The following is a 23,105-nucleotide window of genomic DNA, read 5'->3' on the forward strand; positions in this document are numbered from 1 at the left end:
CTAAATTGGGTGTGACATATCTTTGACCCGTTTCACTGTCCTCAGAATCAGAAATAGCACAGGGCGCTTCTCATGCCGCCGAAACCAAAACCACGTAAAGTCGTAAAGGCGCCAAAGAGCGTGTCTTCCCAGATCAAGTCCGCAGAGTCAAAAGACGCCCTATCACCAGACTCTATCATGCCTCCTCCACCCGTACCACCCAAAGCTATGGCTATACTAGAGCCTGAAATGAATGCGCTCATGGATTGCTTCAAGGTAAGTTATAATCCTGACCATCGAACACTATCTTGAGTCCTTTTGATAGAACGCGGTAGTAAAAACCGGTCAAATATATTCCTTTCATGCTGATTCCCGAAGACTGTCCGTGGCTTTATAGTAGTTCACTATCACAGTATACTAACTATCGGCAGTGGTATTAACAAATATGCTCCATATCCACCTCGTTTTTTGACAGATTCCCTCGGACGAGAGGTCGAAAAATTCGATCAACTTTACGATGCGATGGAATCGCGTTTGGTGAGCTATCACCTTCTTCAAATCGTGGTGCGTCTTCCAATAATGCCAAAAGCTTCGAGCTATCGCTGTGCTAGAACGAGACCTAGCTCGCGAGCAGCATCGTGCTCGCGAAGCCGAGAATGCCGCGATCGCTACCCGCACTCGTTCCAAATCCACATCGGAGTCTCCAACCACACGCAAAGTTCCTTTACCTCCACTGGAGGTCAACACAGATGTCGTCATGGGTCCACCAGCTCTTCCGTCTCAAGCATCTCCTCCCCAAGGTCTTGCGAATCCCACTCGCCGCGGATCAACCATTTCCCTATCATCCTTGCACCGCCCCCCATTCCCTCTCAAATTAGACCTCTCATCATCCTCCCTCCGAATGTCCGCAGAAGAAGCCGCTTTATTTTCCCAAAGTTTGCCTTCTCCGGTATCCCTTGCGCCCAAATCAGCTCGTCCCTCAGCTCAAACGGAGTTAGACCTTATGGCTGCATTTGCGTCTTCACAACACGTTGACATTGACTTAACTGTCGAAGATGATTCCCCCTTGCCTCCAATCGATGCGTCCTTAGGAAATTCGGCAGACAAGCCAATTGAGCTCGATCTTGACTCCATCGACATGGAAATGTCAACCATGACAGACCTTTTTGGAGATGGAACTGAAACAGGTTCGGGAGAGAACAGTGGGGTAGAAGGCATATTTTCCCCCATTGTTCCTGATTCTGGGGCTTCAAACCCCGCAAAAGAGTCCCAAGAAGGCGGTCTTGACATGGAAATGCTTGGCGCATTATCAGCAGTGGATAACAGCAACCACGGCAGTGACATTTTTGGACCACCAGAATCTGATGGACTGCAATCTGGACAGCATTCTACGCTTGGCGTCCAGAGTGCTCATCCTGGAAATGTGGCACCTTCCCCCAGTGCGATTCTCGCAAGTTTCGCTACTTCTCAATCAGATGGGACCGGTCACCAGCCTCCAAGTGGGGACAGCAATTTCGATTTGTCTACTCTTGATCTTGCCAACTTCGACCATACCTTCTTCCACCGGCCCTCAGATATGAACTTAATGGATATGGAGGCGTTGCTGGATTCCATGGGTCAGGGCGGGGGCAACTCTGATGGGTCAAAACCAGCATCATGAACTCACTTGCAGTTAACAGCTTACCCAAACCTTCCAAGTTAATGATGTGACATAAGACGGCAAGCTATCGAAATGGTCGAAGACGGGCTTCAATTTTTTTTCATATCGCTGGCCACCGCTTATCAATATCCTAATGAGTGACCTTATCAGTTAGCCGTACCTGTGACCTGCCATCTGCATCCTCCTATCAGTCTTGTCGGACATGTGGTGAACACAGTCCTCCCAAAAGCACCTAAACGGCGATTCGCATGCTGACTTCTGAGCTTCGTGATTGCAGCCATGAATCTGTACGTTGACGCTGAGTACTGAGCGCTCCGATTGGTGGAAATTGGCACGCACCCACGCCAACTTTATTCCAAAAGAAGTTATGCATCTAATACACACCCGCGCGTCGATTCACGCATCAGTGTGTCGCCGCGCTGTAGAACTCGTAAGTATAAAATACTCGATGTTACAGCAGCAGTAGAAGCAAAGCAAGTTTCTGCGCGCCTATGGTCATGGTGGTCCTTCGTCCATTCATTTACACTTCTCTACTGTGTGTAGCAAATCTCGCGGAGGCAGAATGGTTTCATGGCCTTCTTGGGTCCTCTCATCGACGCGTAGCTCGTCATCCAGGAAACCCAAGGCAATCCAGTCAGCCTCCAGAGGTAGTGAGGTCAGCCTAGTGCCGCGTCTTCTTTCAGTGGTGTTTAACGCTGGAAGCGAAGATATGCACCTGAATCTTCTGCTTCTCAAGCATCCAGTGGCAGCGGAACGTCGACGTCGGGATCTCAAACGGTTGAGACACCTTCGGCTTCTCTCGTCTCTACCTCAGGTGTTCAATTTACGACTTCTTTCACGTCCACTGGCACGAGTGCACATGCTAGTAATCCAACCCAAGCACTAAATTCAAGCGCCTTACAAGATATCAACACTATCCACTCTCGAAGATTGGACACGATCATAGACAGCATCACAGGTGACCCGAGTAATATATCAACTTGGTTCGTTGCTCTCGCTAAGCTACACGACTACGTTGAAGGCAACCGCGTTTCAGGCTCACAGATCTTCAGGGAGATGGTAAATGGCCCGACACTGATGTCGACTATACAGCTGGCTGTGATGGTCGAAAAGCAAGCTGGCCAGCTGCAGCTCATTGGGTTCGCATAAGTTAGTTGCCCAACGCTTAACTCCATGTGATTCACACTCAGTGTACGCGCTTCTCCACAGGCACGATGGCTGCTGCTTGGCATGGGGGACTCCAAGGCTACGATCAATACGTTAACAGTTCGACAATATTCACTGCCATAGGCAATGCTATGAACTACTGGTTTAATAACGACTTTACGAACGTCAGCTGTCTCGTTGAAGGAGGCACCGACAGCTGTCCTTGCGGCACACCTGGTTTCTGGAACACGAACTGGTATGCTAACGTACGTCTAAATGTTGGTGCCACTTTCCCGAAGCCTGACAATATTGCCACAGGTCATCTTCATCCCCGGTCTCGTTGCAGAGTCATGTCTGCTCCTCAACGACACCCTGACACATACACAATTAAGCAACTGCAGTAATATCTCCCTACGTGCGTATGGTGTGTTCGATCATGGATACAGCTTTGAGGCTGGAGCAAACATCCTGGACATGGCCAAAACCGGTCTAGATCAAAGTCTTCTTGTGTCCAATGTCTCTTTGCTCTCAGACGCGTACAGGAGAGTCCATGACACCATCGTCATACAGGAAAATATTAGCATAGCAGCTGATGGGGTGGGTATCCCTGAATTCCTGGTATACTCAATTTCTCAACGAGTCTCTTTGATAGATCCAGTCGGACGGCTCCTTCGGTCAGCACCTCGGGTTGCTTTATAATGGAAACTACGGGAAGGACTTGTACGCACGCATTTTTTTTCGTGTGCATGTTCTGAATTTGCTGGATAGCTTTAATGGTGTCCTCGTTTTCGAGACCGCAGCAGCCGGAACTTCATTCGCGGCTGACAGTAAGGCAAGGGCTGCTCTCGAGACGTTGGTCGACGGAAACCGATGGATGATAAATCTTAACGTCGAAACACAGGTTCGTGCGTGAATTTCCTGCCCCAGCAAAAGCTCAATGGTTATCTTAAGGTGTTGCACTGGGATCTTGTAAGTTTCAGCTACAATTACTGATCATCTCTTATGAATACATGTAGAGCCCAGTGGGTCGCTTCATAAGCTCACCGGTGGCCGCTGGCCAGTAGGTACTCATCTTTTGATGCAGTCCAACTGCAATGACCTACTTTGACATAGAGCAAGTTCTGGCATCCTAACAAACCTCTCAAAGGTGGAAGAACTTGGTGAGAATTGGAATTCGGACGTTCTCGTTGACTTCGCAAGAAGTCTTTCGTCCAATATAACCCATGCAAATGTGGGAGGAATACTTGGAAACCGTATGTTCTATAAGAATGATTATATGGTAGGCCGACCAGTACCTACGCACCCCAAATTCAAATTCAAAAACTCCCAGGTCACTCGGGGTCCTGGCTATGTTACGTCTCTCAAGATGTACTCAACAAGAACCCGGAATACAGAGTGTACGAACTCGCAAAACGTGGGTCCTTTTCCCCCTCCCCCATTAAAATCACTACACTTATCCCATACAGCTTCTTGGTTTCCATCTCGCGGACGGTGTTGTTTACACATACCTCCAAGGCAATGAGTATGAAGATATAGCCGCTGTTTGGGACTGGAACCTCGTCCCTGGTATCACCGTCGACTACAATGCCACGGTCCTCGACTGTAGACACACCAAATATATCGGAAAGGAAGCATTTGTCGGTGGCGTCAGCGACGGACATGTCGGCGTCGCAGCGATGCGTTATGCCAACCCCGTGACCGGGTCCTTGTCATGGCAAAAGACATGGTTCTTCCTCGAGCACGACGTTCAGTATGTGATGATCGCCAACATCTCCTCGAAGACGGATGCCCCTGTGTTTTCTGTTCTTGACCAACGACGTTTCAGCGGGCCTGACGTATTTGTCAATGATATGAGAGCTTTCGGAGGGAACTTCACAGATCCCCGCTCGTTATGGCACGGTGACGTCGGGTACGAGTTCCGGGGAGTCAATGGAACTTATGAACTGTCCCTCGAATGGAGCAACAAGACAGGTGACTGGTCCAGCACAGGTATATTTTCTGGTCAAGAAACAGTAGAATTATTCGCTGCTTGGTTGCACCACAAGGACCGCAGCGCCCCCATCTCCTATACTGTATACCCTGCAGTTGACTACGACACATTCGTTCTCAAACGCGCATATACTCACTTGACGGAGATACAGAACGACGCCTCTGTGAGCGCTCTTTTGGATGAAGACCACTACACTGTCTTCGGTGTCTTCTGGGACGCAGCGGGCGGTTCGTTCACATTCACCGACGAGGTTTACGGTTCTATGAAAATCGAATCAAGTGCTCATGCTGTTTTCATCTATTGCATAGACACGGGCAGCATCACTGTGACTGATCCGTCACAAAGTTCGTCGAATTTGACCCTCACAATTTCCGTGGAAGACGGACTGGAAGGACCTTGTGAATGGGGAGGAGAGAACAGTGTTACCGCGCATTTTGACATGACTAGCAGTGTTTTGGCAGGCAGTAGCGTCAGCCAGAACCTGAATTACTGATAAGAACTCTCTATATACATATTTGTATCATCAACATATGCTTACCCTCACGCACATTTATAGATATTTCTGGTCGTACAATCATTAGCGCACAGGCCTGGATACTCATCATGACATACTCCAATCATACCATGTTGTGTTTCGAGTCCAATTGTTCGAGATCAAACTACAGTGGATAATAAATCTATACAGTCCCCGTTGATAAATACTTATCCAGCCTCTTCCGTAGAGGATGTCCGTCGCGTACGCCAGTAACGCGCATTGCGTTTGCAAGTTCTGTAACTAGTCTCTTCCTCTCCTCCACATCCACATCTTGCTTTTCTAGCAACTCCCTGACAGCTCTCGCAAGGCGCCCTTTTGGTAAATTGGGAGCGTTCCCATTATGAGTCCCTGCCTTTCTCCTTTTATTCCCTTTCAATTTGGGAACAGCCAGCAAAGGTTCCAAAAGTTCCGTTCTAAACCGTCGAAGCGCCAGCGCAGACAGTGGTACGACACGGTCAACAGGACTTGCCGCCTCCGCGCACGACTCAGCGTGCGCAAGCTGCTCGCTCGTCCCCCCTTCATCCCACCCCCACTTCTTCAATTCCTCCGTCCGCCTCTCCTTCAACTTATTTGTAATTTTATCTTTTGTGTCCCCGTCCTGTATAGCCTTCGCAACAGCATCAAAGATATCGCTCAGAGTGAGCCAGCCTCTGTCTTCGTCGACAGCGCGTTTCACATAGTGTCGGTTCACATAATTGAGGAGACGGTTCACGGAGTGTGCGCCAGCGGCGTAGCGGTTGAAACACGGGACGATGTAATGGATCAAAGATGAATCATCCTCTGGAGCACCGAGTAACAGTTCCCGAGCGACTTCCGCATAGTACTTGTCGATATGCTCATACAAATCCGTTCCGCTTGGTGTAAGTCTTTCGCGCTCCTTGCTAGTGCTGACAGTCTCAACTTGCATAGTGAAATAGTTATAGGTTGCTGTGTGTATCCCCATGTGATATGAAATGTCGATAACGGGCGCCTTTTCAGTTGAGTTTGTGGGCGAGCGGACGATATGATTTAGTGCTGGGAGTAAATATCCCCAGAGGGAGGATAGAGATGCAGAGGGGTTGGCGCTGCCTGCAGACGGGTTAGGCATTGGCGGCAGGAGCACCATAGGCTCAACTTGCTTGCCTTTGCCTTTGGTCATGGTCGGAGTGATCTAAAAACTTGAGAGTTGACATCCAGCTGTCAGCCGGGAGCCGCCCTCGCCTCTGATGTCTGAAATCACGTGATATTCACTGAACATCAAATGAGTATCTTCCTTCGATAATAGCGCTGAACTCTTGTTAGGAGAGATCAATGAATTCATATCTAATGGAAGCCATCAAGTAGTATAGTAGTTCCCGACAGAAGAAAAGTGAGGCTACATATATTTCCCAACTCAATCATACTCAATCCATCTTTACCATGAGCAGGTACCGCAAGCGGATCTGGGATGGGTCATAGACGATGTACTAGCGGAATATGAGCTGACGCAGGAACGGTTTATCATGATCACGAACCTCGTTGTACATAAGAAAGGCACCAGGGGGGTTGACCTGCGATGCCTCTCCCTTGGGCATGTAAACGCCCTCAAGTTCTTTGTGGTCAAGCGCCATACCAGCATCTTGCCAATTGGTAGGTTGTACCATTCCTACCCCTTTCGTTGCCCTGGCAGTACGAGCAGCATGAGAAGCCTGCATGCGGAACAGGTAGAGATTGCACTTACAATGTCTCGCTTTTTTTGCAATCTTCATCGGCATTGTAATTTGCATTGTTCATCTCGAGGAACGGTTTTACAGCTACCTCACAGAGGAGTAACACGCCTATTTTGTTACTCAAGCTATCCATCAAGGTTAGTGAGGCGCCCTTCGAGAATGTTGCATTACTCACCTGGCGTAGCAGTAGCCTGCAGACTGGAATGAGACAGATATCAACCATCGATGCTCGCAAATGTCCTTCCGCACTTACTTTTGACATCATCTAAGGAACAGGTTAGTTGATGGTATGGGACAAGAACACAAACTCACATCTGCAAAGTAGACACCTTTGCCAAACATGTAGCCTGAATTGTACGTCAGTACGTTGTACGTGTATAAACAATCTTCAGTGACATACCCGTAACAGGCGCCTCCGGAGGGGCGATCCGAAGACCCTGTTTGAGGATACCTAAAGTAAAGCTATGAGTCTATGACCTTTGGTATATTTCGCACATTTCTTACCAGCGAAGTTGGTCGTCCTAGAACCGTGCCACAAGAGCATCCGATCACCAGCAGGAAGCTTATCGTAACCCTTCGCGAGCCATGCAGAAGTCTCTGCCCCTCTCTCCACCCTAAATGCATGTAGAACTGCCGACCTGAAGTGATGCGTCTGTCCATGCGTGTCGGAGATGTAACGTGTGAGAGCATTGAATTCCGAGCTGTCTCGAGCGACAGGATCCATCGAATTGAGACCCAGCGAGCGGAAGTGCGCGTCCAGCGGGTTAAGTGGCTTCCCGTCGTCATCAACATTGATGGTACTATTTATGAGTTTATGGGCGATTTCCTGAGATGACACGTGGTGAGCAGATGAATATGCACGAATACGGTTCCCATACCATGTCGCCCAGAGCGTCGACGAGATTCAGTTCCTGTGGAAATGTAAGCATGAGAATTGTGACGAAGCCCAGTGTATTACCCTTTTCAAAAGATCTTGGTCTCTGATTACAGTGGGTCTCGTGCGCCCGAATACATGAGGGATGATGCTGCCAAAAAGTCACATCAGAGCAATAAACAATTAAATTTCCACTTGACACACGAATAGTATTCCGAAGTAAGCGTTTCACAGGCAGTTTGGAAGCCACCTAGAGACTTCGCCATGTCGCCATCCGGATACTCGACCACTTCCGCGAGTTTCTGAAATCGTTAAATCGATATTTCAGACAAATATTTCGTGGTGATGAGCGAACCTTCAATGCCGCGAACCCATTGAGAATCGTTGACTTCGCGAGTTTGCCTGCAAGACTGTAAATCGTCGAACAACTCCCATCAAAGGATGTGATATACCAAGTGGAAGCTTATTGGCGTCATAATTCATCGACGACAAGTGAGCATCAATAAGTCTACATTGATCAGTTGACGCTATGAGAGTTCAGGCTACGACACGTACTTGGATGAGAAGATAAGGTTGCAGAATGCCTGCCGCGACCATTGATTGCATTAGCGCAGGCGAGGAAGTTGTTTTCTCTAATTACCTGCAACTCGGGTAGCAACTTGGATTCCGGAACAGGTTCATCTTCTTTGGAGTTGCTGCCACTGCTTTCCGCCTTTTTATCTTCATCCTCGAATACACGCTCTGGAGAAGATATCAGGTTACTCCTTCGCGTTTGAACCTAATAATGTGTTTACCTAACCATGTATATTTTCCTGATTATCTGGTGTTCATGTGAGGGTTGGACTTCCAGAAAATATCCACGTACCCTTCGCAGCCACCATGCCAAAGCGTTGGGGCCACGCAACGCCAGATTTCGACCTGAACTGCTTCTTAAACTCGCCAATGGCAGAAGCAGATGGCCATGGTCCCTAACATGATCAGTTTCTAGTGTAGAATTCAAATGGTGTGACCAACCTTGATTTGGCTTGCACCGTTCTCACCGACGCGGCCCCAACGCGTATAGAGGGAGCATTGGGCGTCATTTCCAATAGGATGCAGCAGTTGTATGACATAAAATCTATGTGCCTGGATGAGAATAAAAAATTATTCATGCGCGCGTGTGCTCACTTGTTCTTGTTAGAGCCAACCTCAGTTTGGTTGAGCATTGCATCCCAAACACTTTCAGCATTCGAGTAGACTTGATGTGTAACTAGACATGCACGCCGGTCATTTCCACGCTCTTAACGCATGATTACAACACTTACAAATGAGACCGGATGTTGGGTCTACCGGAGCAGCACCTCGTTTCACAACAGTAACCTGGAAGTTGAGAGGGTAAGCATCTGACTGTATGGCTTATGGGGCATCCAGTACTCACCATCTTCTTCGCTTCCGAGTCGTTGTCCGCCTTGTTGTCACTAGTGTCATCGTCCTTGTTCAGCTTGGCAATTTTAGAAGGGACGACATCTGCTTCATCATCGTCGCGGACGCGCTTCTTGGATGATTTTGGTTTTGAGACGGGTTTTGCAGGTTGGGATACGGGTTTTGCAGTGGAAGCAGGTGCGGTGTTTATCTGCCTCGTGGCAGCCCTGGTGGAACGCGATGACACTGGTATCGGAACGCCAGCGGCGTCAGTGGAGGAGACGGCTTTTTTGCGAGGCATGGAAAAGTTGAGAAGAGATGAGAGTAGAACGGAGGGGATTAAATAGTGTGCCCCTGTCACTGACTCGGTGATGTGTGGTGTCCATGACCACCACGCTCTGCACCGCCCTCCCGACACCCGCCCTATCACGTGAGATAGGGGAGTTCTTATTCTAGAAGCACGGTTCGGTTAAATTATTTCGGTAGCGAGGCCGAGGGTGTTGTATGTACGTGACTCCTTATCTTCCATCGAAACAAATCACACAAGTTCCCCCAGAGAAACGGCATTCTCCGGACCACACGGTTCAAACGTGCTACAATGGCTTTGCTAGAGAGAGTAAAGAGATCTGATCAACTTCACCGGCCCCATTCCCGAACTTCTTCAATGTGGAGCGGAAATTTTCACCAAATGTGATGACCCTTACACTCGATACGCAACGTGTCCCCGGCATTCAGCGGACACTGCCTTTACTCGATATCACATATTCCATATACAGACACTAATTGTGATCATAGCGAGGGATGCCAGTTTAAATGGAGACTCGGATATCACGATGTGACTTTGTGAAAGTGTAAGCATTAATTTTACCTCCAAGTTCCGCCACCTCCATATTATAGTCCTGATTATAAAGGGCAGATGTCGATAGTATGCTTTCAGAACTTCTTAGCACCCCACTTGCATTCCACCATCTCAGATGGCAGTTCCTGACGCCCATATCAATATTCAGTTCAATTTGAACTCTATCTCATCTTATGGTGCGTACAATAAACCCTCTCCTCGTTTTTCTCTCTCTCCAACCAACATTTTAGCATATGCATCAGATCTCCTGGATCATATCAGTGATCCACCCTATGATTTCTTATCGCCTCCCCAATTCGAGGCTCCTCTAGTCCCCCCTGATTTTCAATGGCACCACGTTGAGTCGGTATCAACGTGCATCCCTTCCCCTCAAGAATCAGTGTCTTCTTCATATGCTTCCACTTCCTCCACATCAAGTATAAATTCCCCAAAATCGAGTTCCGAACTTCCCTTTCCATCGTCCTTTCCTTCCTCCGCAGCTCTTGCAAGCATGCCTATACCATGCTCTCGTGGCTACTCGCGTAGCAAAGACCCAGATCACGTCCCACGTCCACGAAATGCTTTCATGCTCTTCCGCTCAGCCTTTGCAGCCGCACAGAAAATCGGAACGAATATTGAGCGTGACAATAGACACATCACCCGCATAATCGCGCACTGCTGGAATCGCCTCTCTGAGTCAGAGAAACAGGTTTGGCGTAACAAGGCTGCAACAGAGAAGGCCGTTCATGCCATAAAGTACCCAAATTACAGGTTTCATCCTGTCCTACGCGCCAAAAAGCCTACCAAACGAAAAGTTCAGAGGAACGGTACAGAAGACAAGAAACGCTGCGAGCAAGTCGCCGAACTGCTTCTTGCAGGCAAGCATGGCGAAGAACTCGAGGTCGCAGTCAAGGAAATCGATGACACTATGAAAGTAACGACTTTCATATCATCCCCTGGTTCAAGAAGTGGGTTAGCATCCAAGGGCATAGAACCTTGTGAAGGTGACTTTGACGGATGCGAGATACAACCATTCCGCAGTCCTCTTCTGCCACCTACTACCAAGTCTACTGGTCCTTCGATCTACGACATTGCAGGTGCCACTCAATTTTCTCCACCGGTGCGCATATTATCTCTCGACATTTGACATCCTCTCATCGTTTCTATCCAGCTTGCTACTATTAAGACCATACCAAAATCCTACGATTGTAGCGAGCAGCTTTACCAAGCGCCGTATGACACCAATCAACCAACATCGAGTACTTCGCCGGCACATCCATTGCTCCTTACCCAGCCTGATTTTCATCCTCTGCACCAAAGCTCCAGGCTCTCGCCACTGCCTGTGCCACTTTATAGCGAACCCTCAACCTTGTTCATAAACTATGACGACGATAATATCTCCGCATTCACACCCTCCCCTCCAGACTTCTCTGACTTCCCATGGGACACGTTTTCAACCTCGTGCTATAGTACTCATTCGTCTCACTCGTACGCAACTTTTCCATCCTACTGAACGATTTTTTCGATGCAATACTATCACTTCGCTTAACCCCGGGTCAGCAAACGCCTGAGACCCCTAATCACGCTCACATTCACATTCACCTGTAGCCTTTTAGCTTTACTCTGCGATCAGTGTATACATACTTATTAAACCACTGTTGAAGGACATAAGGACGTTGGAATGTAACCTTTGCCAGCAGCAAACCCATTCACAAATTTCCAGACAAGATCTCAAAGGTTCTGACGCCTTCTTTACCCAACAACGTTGCACAACCTACGATCTTCTCACCGGCACGATTTATCCGTCGAACAGCTTCTGGGGATGTCACGCCCCCAGCGCCAATGATGACATCTGACACCACAAGAAGTCGCGAAAAGGTGTACACATTCCATAAGGAGAGAGCATGAATGGCCTCGCCTGTGAGGCCACACACCTGGAGGCACGGCAAACGGGGATATGTCCGTCTTTGCATCTGGGGTGGCCCAGGGTCTGATCAGCAAAGACGAGGCTGTTCCCGAGGGTGTCTGTGCACGTGACGTAGGCGATTAGGTTTGTGGAGTTACCAGAATCGGTGCGGGTGTATGATGTACGCGGAGGGCTCGAGCCCGATCGTAAGCGTAGAGTCTTCCAATTGAGGGATGGAATGGAATCCTTCGTGGACGCTACCTGAGCTATCAACCTCGTCGGACATATAGAAGATTTGATATCCTCTTACTAAGGCCTGAAGGTAGACGTCGAGGGTTCTGCCACCATTCAGAGACAGCAAACAGTATGCAGTCATATTCAGTAGTGTAAAGTAAGGTAACAGGCTCTCATACGGACATATACGGCGCCATCCTGTGCGAGTAAACTCGTTAATCCACCACTGATATCATAAGCAACTCACTTGGAATCTTTATTCTTTCCATTCTTCGCCAGCCGTTCCTCGAGTTTAGCAAACTCATCCAATGCAATAACCTCATCTTCATCCAAGATCTGGTTCGTCGTCAACTAAAGGCAAACACCGCAGGAAGGTTTGAACATACCTGCTCTACACCCTTCACCTCCGGGATATAATGCATCAACATCCTCTCAATTCCGGACTTCAATGTTACAGCGCTAGATGAGCACCCTCTGCAGCTTCCCTTCAATTTAACTTTTACAAAGCCTTCATCATTAAATCCTCGGTATTCTATATCACCACCATCCTCCATAATCGCTGGACGGACACGAGTTTCGAGCAGCTCTTTGATCATTGCTACCGTCTCAGAATCTGTGTCAAGAATCCGCGTGTCCTGAGGGCCAGCAGCTTCTTTATCCTCTTCCGACCGGAAAAGGGGCAAACCGGCAGAAAAATGCTCCATAAGTATCGAGTATATCTCTGGCTTGAGGATTGCCCATGGGTTTTCGCTGTCCTTTGACACAGTAACGAAATCTGGTCCATAAAAAATAGCTTTCACACCCTCAATGCCCATAAGACGGATAGCAAGTGGAGATTTTAACGCTGATCGCGTGTCAAGAAACTCGGCTGTTCCTTCGCCCATGACACTTACACCAGGTATGAATTTAAGGGAATCGTCGTTTGGTGTGACCTCTGTCTGTATGAACATGGATCGACCTGGACGCACAACAATAGTTCACAGGAGCATGTCAGAGACAAAAAAAATGAGACATACATTGTGGGGGTGCTACGCCAAATGATGGTGCAGCTTTTGGGGCGTGAATGCCTGAGGCAGTTACAAGAGTGGGTCCGCGGTGTACTGCTGCACGTACAGGCGTGGATGAAATTGATCTTGTCCAGGACCGAACTGCAGACTCGATAGTGCGGTTCGAGGCAGAGCGTGCGCTTGACAGGGCTCTAATAGATCTGGAGGCAAGCCTAGACATGACGGTCGTAAGTACTAAGCACTAGTATATGCGTCAGTGTGCTCGCTGCTTATTCACCTGCATGCTGGTTCAAAATATGAACAAACACAAATGCGGCCGGCGACCGGCAATCAGAGCGTGCCGCACGCGGCTGATCGTGTATGGTGGTGGCTATGTTGTCCATACTTACCCTTCTGCCAACTCTGAGGTTTCCGATGCGATGATAGCAAATGAGAATCACGGTTTTCACGACTTCTTTATATTCGCAACATTATCTTTCTTTGCGCTCCTGCTGTTTATTGTTGTGAATGTCTCCCAGAAGGTGCAACAAACCCCGAAATTGCGCTCAGTCGCCATTCTCGTACTAGGCGATGTGGGACGCAGCCCGCGAATGATGTATCATGCAGAGAGCTTTGCGAAGCTGGGATTTGACACCTATCTCATTGGATACAAAGGTAAGAACTGCTCGTATCGCGTTTGTTCAGACTGACGTTCGACACGTCAGGCTCCAAGCCGATAGTTTCGCTAACCACCCTCTCCAATATCAGGTTGTCATACTTGTCAGAATCACCGCCACTCGTTACGCGGATTCCTTTTGTTCTAGCCGCTCCGATCAAAATTATGTACCAGATAGCCACCATTCTATACACGCTAGTCTATGACATACCCCGGCCGCCCGAGTTTATCATGGTGCAGGTATGGATGTCAATGTGGTTCTAGCCTTCAACACTCAAATAAATTTTGCAGAATCCTCCAAGTATTCCCACTCTCGCTTTAGTGTGGCTTGTCGGAGGGATAACGGGAAGTAAAGTAATCATCGACTGGCATAACCTCGGGTATAGCATTCTCGCATTGAAGTTGGGAAAAACACATCTGCTCGTCAACATTGCAAAACGGTATGTTCATCATCCTTTGTACCAAGCGTTCTTTACCATCCTCCTTTAGCTTTGAGATCAGGTTCGGCCGTTCTGCGTACGCTCACCTGTTCGTTACAAATGCTATGCGAAACAATCTGGAGCAGGAATGGGGCCTGATGTTTGTCTAATTGCCTACAGTATCGACTTGCGATTAATTACTGGTTCCAGAGGGCACAAGGTGGTCTTACATGATCGTCCACCCAGCCACTTTCACAAGTGTCCACCTCTAGAAGTCCATGAGGTACAAAAGTGACTTTTATATCCAATAATATCTGACGCCTTTGATGTAGTTATTCATACGACTGGGACGTTCGATATCGCCATCACTTGCAGATTTTCTCCCCAGTGCTTCGCTGCCTTACACGACCCAACTTACTGAAATACGTGGACTTCCACCGTATTCCGCTTCTCCCACATCCGCTTTTAGCTCTCTCAGTACGCCCACTCTTCGAAAAGATCGTCCAGCGCTGCTGGTGAGTAGTACATCATGGACACCAGACGAAGACTTTGGCATTCTCTTGGAGGCATTGAAACTCTACGAGTCTCGTGCTCGTGAAGCAAACCTTACAAATTGTGAGAACTCGCAATCAAAGCACAATTCAAAAGAACGACAAGTCTTGCCTCGCATATGGATGGTCATCACAGGCAAAGGGCCGCTTAAAGACCGATACATGACAGAAGTGGAGCTCTTGCAAAAAAACTGGCAGTATGTCAGGTGCACGAGTTTATGGCTTGAAGCAGAAGACTATCCCCTTTTGCTGGGTAAGTCGTTCGTGCATGGTCACAGGTTCATTCACTGACCTCATCTAGGCTCTGCTGACTTGGGCGTCTCATTGCACTCAAGTTCCTCCGCGCTCGATTTACCAATGAAAATTGTTGATATGTTCGGATGCGGACTCCCCGTTTGTGCCCTCGATTTTGCATGGTGAGGACTTGTGTGCTTGGACCTTTGCCATATTGATACCTGCGTTCATAGTCTTCCAGAGCTTGTCAAAGACGGTATTAATGGCTTGGTTTTCAAGAATGCGTCTCAGCTTGCAGAGCATCTGGAGGTGGGACTCGTCCTCCATATGATATTGATGGAGACTGACTATATATCATAGACCCTCCTCACTTCTTTTCCTTCCTCATCTGCACTTGATTCTTTACGGACAAATTTGCAGCGGGCATTACAGGTACCGCTCAGTGTCGAGCGTTATGTCCATAATCACCAACACCAAGAAGGTGCTGACTGGGAGTGGGGTTCTTGGTCAGAGAATTGGGACCGTGTTGTTAAACCTCTAGTGTTGAGAGATTCAGAACGATTTGGTTGAATCGTGGGTCTACTTTTAGGGCGTTGCATGGAGTTTTGATTATAACTGCTATTTATCTGGACCTAATACAATTATTTGCAAATAACACTATCGTATACAAGGCGCGATTATCGTAGGGAGTTAAAACGCCAATGTCGGTATGTACAGCCATTGAATATACGCTGGCTGTAACATGCAGGCTGTTCTGGTTCATAACTCTGTCGAAAGTTACTGCATCTCCTAGTCAAGAATTGTGAGTCATGTATTTTTGCACACATTATGTAATTTAGATATCATTTTCTGACGGGAACAAAATATGAAGACACATCTTGCACAACCTACAATCCTCGCAACGGCACGATTAATATTCATCCGAACAGCGAGCTCTGGGGATGTCACGCCCCCAGCGCCAATGATGACAATTTCCCAAATCGCCGGGTCATCTAACTCAAACCATCTTTGAAGGACATACGGACGTCAGAATGTAACCTTTTGCCAACAACAAACCCATTCACAAGTTTCCAGACAAGATCTCAAAGGCTCTAACGCCCTCTTTACCCAACAACGTTGCACAACCTACGATCTTTGCACCGGCACGATTCATCCGTCGAACAGCTTCTGGGGATGTCACGCCCCCAGCGCCAATGATGACAATTTCCCGCATCGCCGGGTCATCTGACTCCGCGAGAAGTCGCGAAAAGGTGTACACATTCCCTAAGGAGAGAGCATGAATAGCCTCGCCTGCAAGGCCACCCAAACCTGGAGGCACGGCAAACGGGGACATGTCCGTCTTTGCATCTAGGGTGGGGGTCTGATCAGCAAAGACAAGGCTGTTCCCGAGGGTGTTTATGCACGTGAAGTAGACGATTGGGTTTGTGGGGTTGCCAGAATCGGTGCGGGTGTAAGACGATATGCATTCGATAAGATCATGAAATTGGGTTGTTATGATGTACGGCGGGAGCTTGAGCCCGATCGTAAGCGTTGAGTCATCTTGGAAAGCCTTTGCGAAGACGTCGAGATATGGCTTGAGGGAAGGAAGGTGGTATGAGGGCGGAGGATGACCTTTGATATTTGGGCAGCTAGAGTTAAACTCGACAGCGATGCGAGAGCGCCATGTAGAATTTGACGCGCGGAACTGTTGTATCGTGACTAACATTTCGGAAAGCCTCTCGGCGCTAGACTCTGTGATGCTGATTATGAATGGTTTGGGAGACAATCCTTTTTCTAAGAACTCCTGAATCCATCCGAGATATGCATACAATGGATGGGGAGAATATCCGTACGAATTAAGAGACGAAAGGGAGTCCTTCATGAACGCTACCTGAGCGATCAACCTCGTCAGACATATAGAAGATTTTTGGAAACTGAACTTGTCTTGCGTACTGTATGGCTTTCATCTTCTTCAAAACCGTCCAAAGTAGCTGTTCTCGTGATCACAGCGCCTGTATGAGGGCAGTGGTACAGTCCACTGAGCTGTTGATAGTCTGATGCCCATGCACATGAGCAGTTCACCATGGAAGGTGACACATCAATGCTGCGAATTAAAACCATCGAGGATTTTATCAGGATCAGGAAACGTCTTATGGATCCTGTAGAATGAGCCGCTGAGCGTATTGATACGGGCCTTTCTTCCGTGTTATCAGTTGAGAAGACCGCGAGTGTGCCTATTATTACGGACGTGCCTCAAGCGGTCAACTTGGCTTGAGATAGCTCGATAAGACTTTACCGGTACCAATCGAACAGAGACATACCGCATGTGCAAGTACATAGCTATGAAAAGAAACAATCATTAATGAGCTGATCAGTCAGGAACACAGTCCATTTGGCTCCCCGAAAACACTGGTAGCCTCTTCTCCTCTCAGTGTGCCCGTTCACAACCGCCTCTTGCTCAGTCGTCTCTCGATTATCTCCCTCACCTTCTCCCACAACGGCTTGATAACTGTCCTAAAGCATCAAAGGGATGCCACCATGGATATTGCTCCATTGTCTATGAGTCAATTTCGAGGATACAAGACCATAATTGGGTCCAAGATTACCCCGAGCCAAGCCCGAAACGAAGCTGTCTACACCTGTACCTGACGCTCTACTTGTAATCAAACTCGATATGGTGCGTTTGGTGGACACGGACCATCGGAGCGATCCTGGAACGATGGTTCTGTTGATGATATGGTTCCTGTCACCTCCAGCGGACATGAATGTGGTACTGACCGAAAGGGAGTGAAATGCAGCCTCAAGACCATCCCTGAAGGGGCAGACTGTAGTACATGTTTACTTGAGGATTTCTTCCCTTTCTAGTACAGACTTGTCAAGTTTAATGAGTATGGTCGTACGCGATGGAAACTGTTGAGTAGGGGTATGATGAGCCGTCACTCGTGCAGGCTTTGCGCACATATCAGTACAGAATTTGTCCGAGAATGATATACTGACCAATCCTAGTCCATCCAGGACAGCTTCTACGATCCCAGCAGTGAAAGAAGAACAGCTGAGTTGGTTCATATCTTTTGGGACAGATATATGACGTTCGATAGGAGGATCATTGTCGATGATCATATCTTCAGATGGAAATCGCTCAGCGGTCAAATAACATGAATGGAGTGATCATACATTCATCTTCATTCTCAACACTCTTCTCTATTGCATCTGCAGGGCGTCCAAAGACTGCTCTCCACACTTGGGTGTGGATGGACATGAGAGCAGGTAGAAAACGAATTTCTCGTTTTGGAGCTTTGGACGACGACTCTGCCCGCCAGACCATGAGTTCGAGGACACGGGTTCCGGCGCGATAACCGAGGGTGTTCAATCTGAGTGACGCCACGTTAAGCGAACATAATAGAAGTGCATGCAGGGTAAACGCACCGCCGTTCGAGATCATTGATTCCGCTTACGCGTTTCTGGGTATATTGAACGACCTCAGAAAAAAGGAAGGCGAAAGCGGAAGCGGACACTTCTGATGTCCGTGTTTTATTAAGATTCCTGTCATAGATATTAGGTCGAAGGCCTGGTTTTGGCGTGCCGAGAGCAGTGTTTATGGATGTCGCAGAAGGTAAAGAGAAACGTGTCGAGCTTGCAGTTGGTGAAAGATGTTCTGTAGAAGAGAGCGAAGAACCGGATAGAACAGAAAAACGAGGATGAGGCTGTTGCATGGTGGAATGAGGTCAACTTACAGTTTTCGGCTGCAATTTAGTAATTTGTGGGTCTCTAAGCAGCTTGCCAGTGCACGACGGCGTGTGTCCTGATATACTTAATCATCATGACACTCCTAACCACTTCAGCAGCAGAGGCTAATTTTCCGTCTTCAGCTCGTGTATTGCACGTTTCTCCTTCTCTCCCAGACCTTTATTCATCCACCTATAACATCCATAGACTGAGACGCAGCAGCCCGCCTATGAACACTGCCGCAGCGCTCTCCTCTGTCGATTTACAGCAACACATCTATAACTCCTTGCTAGAGTCTCGCACTGCAGATGTCTCTTTGCATGTCTATGGCACATGGGAGGCAATCTACAAGTTGCACAGAGTAATCCTCATACAGTCGGTTCGTAAAGTTCTCGTTTCTCGGCTCCCTACCAAGTTACTTACTAGACTACTTGCAGGGGTTCTTCAGCTCGCTATTCACAGCGGGCTTCCTCGAGTCCTCACCCAAACTACGTAGCCATCTACAAGGACCTGAGGAAATTGACGTCATTTTCGATGACCGCAACATCACTCGTGCAGGTATGTTCTAGCCCCGATGACGATAGCTCCACGCTGATGACTTTTCAGCTTTTGAGTAGGTTGTTCAGGACTAACCTTGTGACCTTGGATTGACATTTTCCAGGATATGCATCGCACGACTATATGGTGGTGGTCCACCCCTATATGTCCCACCATCCATCATCCCAACCGCATCCCAACCACTTACTCCTTCCTTTTCTAGCCCCTCTTTATCTTTCGACACACCCAAGGGGCATCACACCGCCACTCCTCAGTTGTTGCTCTCACTTCTAGCCACAGCAGTCTACCTCTCCATACCCTCCATGGCATCGCAGGCTGTCAACTGCATCATGAACACAGTCGGACCGTACACCGTTATTCCTTACCTCAATTTTGCTATTGGTAAAGCTATCGAAGCTGATCCTGACCGCAAAGCTGAAGCAGCAGTGGGCTTGGAGAACATTGCACAGTTAGTTACCGAGAATTGCGCATCTAGTACATCGCGTTCTCCTTTGCGCACATCAAGCACCAAGCTGGATCCTGCCGATGATTTGTCCGATAAATTATTGGATCTAGATGTACAGAAAGAGGATCCTGCTGAATCGAATGAGGTAGAATCTGAGCCAGACGATGGGCCAATCCGCGAACCTTATTTCCATTATGGACTGTTATCAGACAAGATTGGCGAAGCCGCGGCGTGCTGGATCGCCCGATGGGGTGCGGATATGCTTATCCACGAAGAGAAAGCATCTCGTGGTCCAGAACTCCCCGTCACCCCAGTTCCTGTCCTTGCGCAAAACGTGTCGTCGCGCAAGAGAGCTGATACGATGCCTGTCAAACCCTCAACTTCTAGTGAGCCTATCATACCAGAGCCACATGTGACTCCTGTCATCTGGGCAAGGGGTGGCTTAAACTCGAAGTGGGTGCGACAGATTTTAGGCTCCAATTTGTTTTTTGTGAGAGGGGAGAAAGAACGATACGATATGGCCTGCACCATCGTCGAGCTTAGAAGACGGCAGGGTACTGATGAAGAAGAGGAGAAAGACTGGGCAATATTGTTCCGTGAAGGCATTTACTATGCCAATTTGGTAAGTAAAGATATCTCCTCTAAGAACTTTTTATTAATAACGGCTTAAAGCTTGTGGATGATATCATGACGATATCGCAGCATATCTCTCCTAGCACTGGTCGACCATTTGTTCCCCTTTCTGTGTTACAGGAAGCTCATTGGGACCAGTCGTTACTGCGATGTCAAATTACAAGCAAACCCAACCCAACCTCTTCTCCTTCATCCCCATCCTTGAGCCCTCCACCTTCGCGAGAGAAGGAACTTGGGTTGTCCATCACGACTGCCGAGATTCTTGCTCGATTGCCGACTTCGAACTCTTCACCAAACACAGTAGACGACAGAGATAAGCCATATTATCCCGTCGGACACGATTCATCTGTACGCATTGGTGATAGCGGGGGCATCGAAGGTGCTTCTATGGACCAACTCTTCGAGTCACCTCCATCATTGTCCAGTCCAACCACGGACAGCAAGGCGCCTGTTCGTGCAACAACTACTGAGGCTGATTTCTTTGGTCTGAAGCCAGAACGACAAACCGCGTCAGGTTGTATAGCATCTGACGCAACGGGTAAAGCGCGATGGTCACCCTACCCTCCGTTCAGATTTGCAGTGGAGTTCTGGGATATCGACGCACTGAAGGAGAAGTCCCGCCTGCACTCACAGACGATCTGGTACGCAGGAAGCTTGTTCAACGTATACGTGCAAGTTATCAGGAAGAAGGGCATTCAGCTTGGAGTCTATCTTCACCGACAATCGAACATTGATCCTATCCCTGCCCCTTCGGCGCCATTGTCACTCAATCGCACGGGACACGCACCCGCCAACAGAGTGCCGTCATTACCACAACTTTCTACGTCGCAGTCCTCACCCTCTGTAGCTACGCACTATTCCCCTTCCGTTCGCCCTCTATCACGAAGCACGACGCCCAATTCATCCCCACCGACATCATCCGGCCTTGCTACGTCCTTTACCTCTTTACCGAGCACCATTCCAGCCACATCGCCTGCCGTTGCTCCATCGCAGCCATATCGCGATCCCCGGCCTGCTATCGCAGCTTACTTTACTATCTCTTGTGCCAGCTCTACTGGTTCATCTATTACGCGATTCACGAGCGTTCCGGATGTGTTCTCAGTCAGTCAAAGTTGGGGTTGGAAGTCGAGCTCCTTGCGAACTGAGCACCTAGAGGTTGGCCCTGACGGGCAACCTGCCGAACCTACAATTCCAGCCCCAAGATTAAGCAGCCTTCGCGCTACCATTGTTCTGGGCATAGTCTAGGTTCAAGTCGTCCCTGGGTTTATGAACTGTTTTATGTACATCGCTATATTTGCTATCAATTCGTATATTCACTTCTGATATATCACACACCATTTATGTATTAAGTTAGAAGCACGTTCTATCATCGTTCCGGTATAGAATCGTGCATAGCAGTACATCCACTTATTCAATATTCATGCTAATCATCTCTGTTTCTGGTCACGGTAGTCCTCGCGCCCCCGTCAAGGTACAATGTCGCACTAAACAACACAAAACATGCACGTGATTTTATAGCACAGCATCCGAACATATAAGCAATGGATTCTTTCGACGATTAATGGATATCCGGATAAACATTCGTTTGCAACGTTTCCCTGGTAGATGGCATGAGGGAAAACATTATTCGATACACTAGTTTCGTACCTCTTCATTGACACCACGGGTCAAATATCGAGCTCCAGCATAATGGCGCGACCGACGGGCAATAACTTGCGTTACAAAGACTACACGCCCAAGTACAGTAAGTTCTGGTAGCGCACTGAGCATCATGATGCAGGAGCGCAAACTGCCGATGCACTTACTGGCCTGGTCCACATGTCCATGTATGAGTGGCAGTTAGCCATGGACGACGGACACCAGTGGCGGGGGAATCCTTAAGAGGTACAGCGATCATGTGAAAATTCTAAACGTATCGATCATTGAAGGGCCATCTGGTACCATTGAAACGTTTTGGCTTGGTGAGGTTATTTTGAAGCGTAGAGGTGATATCGCATGAGTAACTAGATTGAGGCATAGTGGAACCAATTAGGAGAGCTCACACACTTGAATATTGCCCACCTCAAGTAAAAGTTTTTCGACATGTCAACTTGATTGAACATATTCACAAGGCGCTGCTCCTCGGCGGGACGGTCAATCTTGTGATCTCCGTGTTCTCGCAATGGTATAAATAGTGGCCACCAAGAAGTGCCACAACAGAACGCTTTGATACAACGATCATGTACCACCCAGCGGTGAACTTCACGAATCCTTGGTCTGGTCAGTGACCTACGATAAACGTACCTGCAATACCAAAGATTATGTGTGCCTTACCAAGCCCGCCAGATCCCTTGTTACCATCCTCCAGCATCTTGAGCATGTTGCTCATTTGCTTGCCGCTATAGTCGGTGTTATCCTCTACAATGGCGGTGTCGGTTTGTGAGGTGCGGTCAATCTTGACAATCCGGTGCCGCGAGTCAAAGGCATTAGAGGTGACGATATAGAAGCGCAGTTTGTTCTCGTATAAAACATGTTGAACGCAGAGAACGTGTGTACCAAATTACAATTGGCAGGGGGCTGTATTGACTTGTCTGACGACTCCGCAGCTTTACCCTGAAACCAAGCAGCGGGTAAAGGAGGCGAAGAAAACAAACGACACGAGTCCGCC

General features: G+C 48.3%; 11 protein-coding genes across 11 annotated transcripts; 5 read left to right on the plus strand and 6 right to left on the minus strand.

Annotated features, from left to right (window-relative positions):
- Positions 1-35: 35 nt before the first annotated feature.
- On the plus strand, positions 36-2,027 carry HD556DRAFT_1317471 (uncharacterized protein). Its single transcript, XM_041301188.1, has 4 exons — positions 36-255; positions 305-360; positions 411-516; positions 569-2,027. Exons 1-4 carry the CDS (start codon positions 73-75, stop codon positions 1,637-1,639), a joined length of 1,416 nt encoding a protein of 471 aa, XP_041167691.1. The 5' UTR covers positions 36-72; the 3' UTR covers positions 1,640-2,027.
- HD556DRAFT_1317476 (polysaccharide lyase family 8 protein) lies at positions 2,028-5,385 on the plus strand. The gene is made up of 12 exons (XM_041301189.1): positions 2,028-2,294; positions 2,347-2,622; positions 2,676-2,788; positions 2,849-3,051; positions 3,104-3,382; positions 3,438-3,505; positions 3,554-3,686; positions 3,737-3,754; positions 3,802-3,845; positions 3,899-4,064; positions 4,116-4,199; positions 4,252-5,385. Exons 1-12 carry the CDS (start codon positions 2,131-2,133, stop codon positions 5,266-5,268), a joined length of 2,565 nt encoding a protein of 854 aa, XP_041167692.1. The 5' UTR covers positions 2,028-2,130; the 3' UTR covers positions 5,269-5,385.
- On the minus strand, positions 5,386-6,573 carry HD556DRAFT_1317479 (uncharacterized protein). The gene has a single exon (XM_041301190.1). It carries the CDS (start codon positions 6,446-6,448, stop codon positions 5,453-5,455), a length of 996 nt encoding a protein of 331 aa, XP_041167693.1. The 5' UTR covers positions 6,449-6,573; the 3' UTR covers positions 5,386-5,452.
- Positions 6,574-9,762, minus strand: HD556DRAFT_1317482 (poly polymerase catalytic domain-containing protein). The gene is made up of 21 exons (XM_041301191.1): positions 9,290-9,762; positions 9,177-9,231; positions 9,040-9,121; positions 8,887-8,989; positions 8,738-8,840; positions 8,667-8,684; positions 8,513-8,613; positions 8,428-8,456; positions 8,325-8,380; positions 8,228-8,274; positions 8,077-8,174; positions 7,957-8,023; positions 7,877-7,909; positions 7,503-7,824; positions 7,399-7,449; positions 7,311-7,345; positions 7,252-7,263; positions 7,174-7,196; positions 7,010-7,123; positions 6,804-6,951; positions 6,574-6,755 (listed from the first exon to the last, which is right to left on the minus strand). The coding sequence occupies exons 1-21, from the start codon at positions 9,572-9,574 to the stop codon at positions 6,693-6,695; spliced, it is 1,845 nt and encodes a 614-aa protein (XP_041167694.1). The 5' UTR covers positions 9,575-9,762; the 3' UTR covers positions 6,574-6,692.
- An 860-nt stretch (positions 9,763-10,622) lies between these two features.
- Positions 10,623-11,624, plus strand: HD556DRAFT_1302426 (uncharacterized protein; the record flags this gene model as incomplete). Its single annotated transcript, XM_041299497.1, has 2 exons — positions 10,623-11,231; positions 11,283-11,624. The coding sequence occupies 2 exons, from the start codon at positions 10,623-10,625 to the stop codon at positions 11,622-11,624; spliced, it is 951 nt and encodes a 316-aa protein (XP_041167695.1).
- An 870-nt stretch (positions 11,625-12,494) lies between these two features.
- HD556DRAFT_1223565 (scaffold protein Nfu/NifU N terminal-domain-containing protein) lies at positions 12,495-13,478 on the minus strand (the record flags this gene model as incomplete). Its single annotated transcript, XM_041296894.1, has 3 exons — positions 12,495-12,587; positions 12,638-13,209; positions 13,268-13,478. 3 exons carry the CDS (start codon positions 13,476-13,478, stop codon positions 12,495-12,497), a joined length of 876 nt encoding a protein of 291 aa, XP_041167696.1.
- A 199-nt stretch (positions 13,479-13,677) lies between these two features.
- HD556DRAFT_1224113 (glycosyltransferase family 33 protein) lies at positions 13,678-15,687 on the plus strand (the record flags this gene model as incomplete). Its single annotated transcript, XM_041296933.1, has 9 exons — positions 13,678-13,912; positions 13,963-14,153; positions 14,205-14,353; positions 14,403-14,492; positions 14,543-14,615; positions 14,665-15,136; positions 15,185-15,299; positions 15,351-15,426; positions 15,478-15,687. The coding sequence occupies 9 exons, from the start codon at positions 13,678-13,680 to the stop codon at positions 15,685-15,687; spliced, it is 1,611 nt and encodes a 536-aa protein (XP_041167697.1).
- Positions 15,688-16,177: 490 nt separating this feature from the next.
- On the minus strand, positions 16,178-17,217 carry HD556DRAFT_1224135 (uncharacterized protein; the record flags this gene model as incomplete). The annotated part of the gene is made up of 2 exons (XM_041296934.1): positions 16,178-16,987; positions 17,050-17,217. 2 exons carry the CDS (start codon positions 17,215-17,217, stop codon positions 16,178-16,180), a joined length of 978 nt encoding a protein of 325 aa, XP_041167698.1.
- A 717-nt stretch (positions 17,218-17,934) lies between these two features.
- HD556DRAFT_1428214 (NO signaling/Golgi transport ligand-binding domain-containing protein) lies at positions 17,935-18,809 on the minus strand (the record flags this gene model as incomplete). The annotated part of the gene is made up of 4 exons (XM_041304692.1): positions 17,935-18,045; positions 18,094-18,218; positions 18,271-18,467; positions 18,523-18,809. The coding sequence occupies 4 exons, from the start codon at positions 18,807-18,809 to the stop codon at positions 17,935-17,937; spliced, it is 720 nt and encodes a 239-aa protein (XP_041167699.1).
- A 55-nt stretch (positions 18,810-18,864) lies between these two features.
- On the plus strand, positions 18,865-21,884 carry HD556DRAFT_1317505 (uncharacterized protein). The gene is made up of 5 exons (XM_041301192.1): positions 18,865-19,201; positions 19,260-19,380; positions 19,429-19,435; positions 19,484-20,447; positions 20,498-21,884. The coding sequence occupies exons 1-5, from the start codon at positions 18,917-18,919 to the stop codon at positions 21,701-21,703; spliced, it is 2,583 nt and encodes an 860-aa protein (XP_041167700.1). The 5' UTR covers positions 18,865-18,916; the 3' UTR covers positions 21,704-21,884.
- Positions 21,885-22,093: 209 nt separating this feature from the next.
- Positions 22,094-22,808, minus strand: HD556DRAFT_1428216 (uncharacterized protein; the record flags this gene model as incomplete). The annotated part of the gene is made up of 6 exons (XM_041304693.1): positions 22,094-22,209; positions 22,264-22,267; positions 22,371-22,461; positions 22,520-22,604; positions 22,640-22,708; positions 22,742-22,808. The coding sequence occupies 6 exons, from the start codon at positions 22,806-22,808 to the stop codon at positions 22,094-22,096; spliced, it is 432 nt and encodes a 143-aa protein (XP_041167701.1).
- Positions 22,809-23,105: the final 297 nt, after the last annotated feature.

The sequence above is a fragment of the Suillus plorans genome (assembly GCF_016647745.1).
Source record: "Suillus plorans strain S12 chromosome Unknown HD556scaffold_1, whole genome shotgun sequence".
Taxonomy (NCBI): Eukaryota; Fungi; Basidiomycota; class Agaricomycetes; order Boletales; family Suillaceae; genus Suillus; species Suillus plorans.

What these genes read in the sequence shown, in the direction of transcription:
- HD556DRAFT_1317471 (XM_041301188.1), top strand. Translation starts at nt 73, where the DNA reads ATGCCGCCGAAACCAAAACCACGTAAAGTCGTAAAGGCGCCAAAGAGC. An exon ending in CATGCTGATTCCCGAAGACT is followed by an intron (nt 361 to 410) that starts GTCCGTGGCTTT and finishes AACTATCGGCAG; the next exon opens with TGGTATTAACAAATATGCTC. An exon ending in ATGCGATGGAATCGCGTTTG is followed by an intron (nt 517 to 568) that starts GTGAGCTATCAC and finishes TAATGCCAAAAG; the next exon opens with CTTCGAGCTATCGCTGTGCT.
- HD556DRAFT_1317476 (XM_041301189.1), top strand. Translation starts at nt 2,131, where the DNA reads ATGGTCATGGTGGTCCTTCGTCCATTCATTTACACTTCTCTACTGTGT. An exon ending in CAGCCTCCAGAGGTAGTGAG is followed by an intron (nt 2,295 to 2,346) that starts GTCAGCCTAGTG and finishes CTGGAAGCGAAG; the next exon opens with ATATGCACCTGAATCTTCTG. An exon ending in GGAAACTACGGGAAGGACTT is followed by an intron (nt 3,506 to 3,553) that starts GTACGCACGCAT and finishes TTTGCTGGATAG; the next exon opens with CTTTAATGGTGTCCTCGTTT.
- HD556DRAFT_1317479 (XM_041301190.1), bottom strand. Translation starts at nt 6,448, where the DNA reads ATGACCAAAGGCAAAGGCAAGCAAGTTGAGCCTATGGTGCTCCTGCCG.
- HD556DRAFT_1317482 (XM_041301191.1), bottom strand. Translation starts at nt 9,574, where the DNA reads ATGCCTCGCAAAAAAGCCGTCTCCTCCACTGACGCCGCTGGCGTTCCG. An exon ending in TCCGGAGGCGCCTGTTACGG is followed by an intron (nt 7,346 to 7,398) that starts GTATGTCACTGA and finishes CGTACAATTCAG; the next exon opens with GCTACATGTTTGGCAAAGGT. An exon ending in CCTTTCTTATGTACAACGAG is followed by an intron (nt 6,756 to 6,803) that starts GTTCGTGATCAT and finishes ATATTCCGCTAG; the next exon opens with TACATCGTCTATGACCCATC.
- HD556DRAFT_1317505 (XM_041301192.1), top strand. Translation starts at nt 18,917, where the DNA reads ATGACACTCCTAACCACTTCAGCAGCAGAGGCTAATTTTCCGTCTTCA. An exon ending in GAGTAATCCTCATACAGTCG is followed by an intron (nt 19,202 to 19,259) that starts GTTCGTAAAGTT and finishes GACTACTTGCAG; the next exon opens with GGGTTCTTCAGCTCGCTATT. An exon ending in GCATTTACTATGCCAATTTG is followed by an intron (nt 20,448 to 20,497) that starts GTAAGTAAAGAT and finishes AACGGCTTAAAG; the next exon opens with CTTGTGGATGATATCATGAC.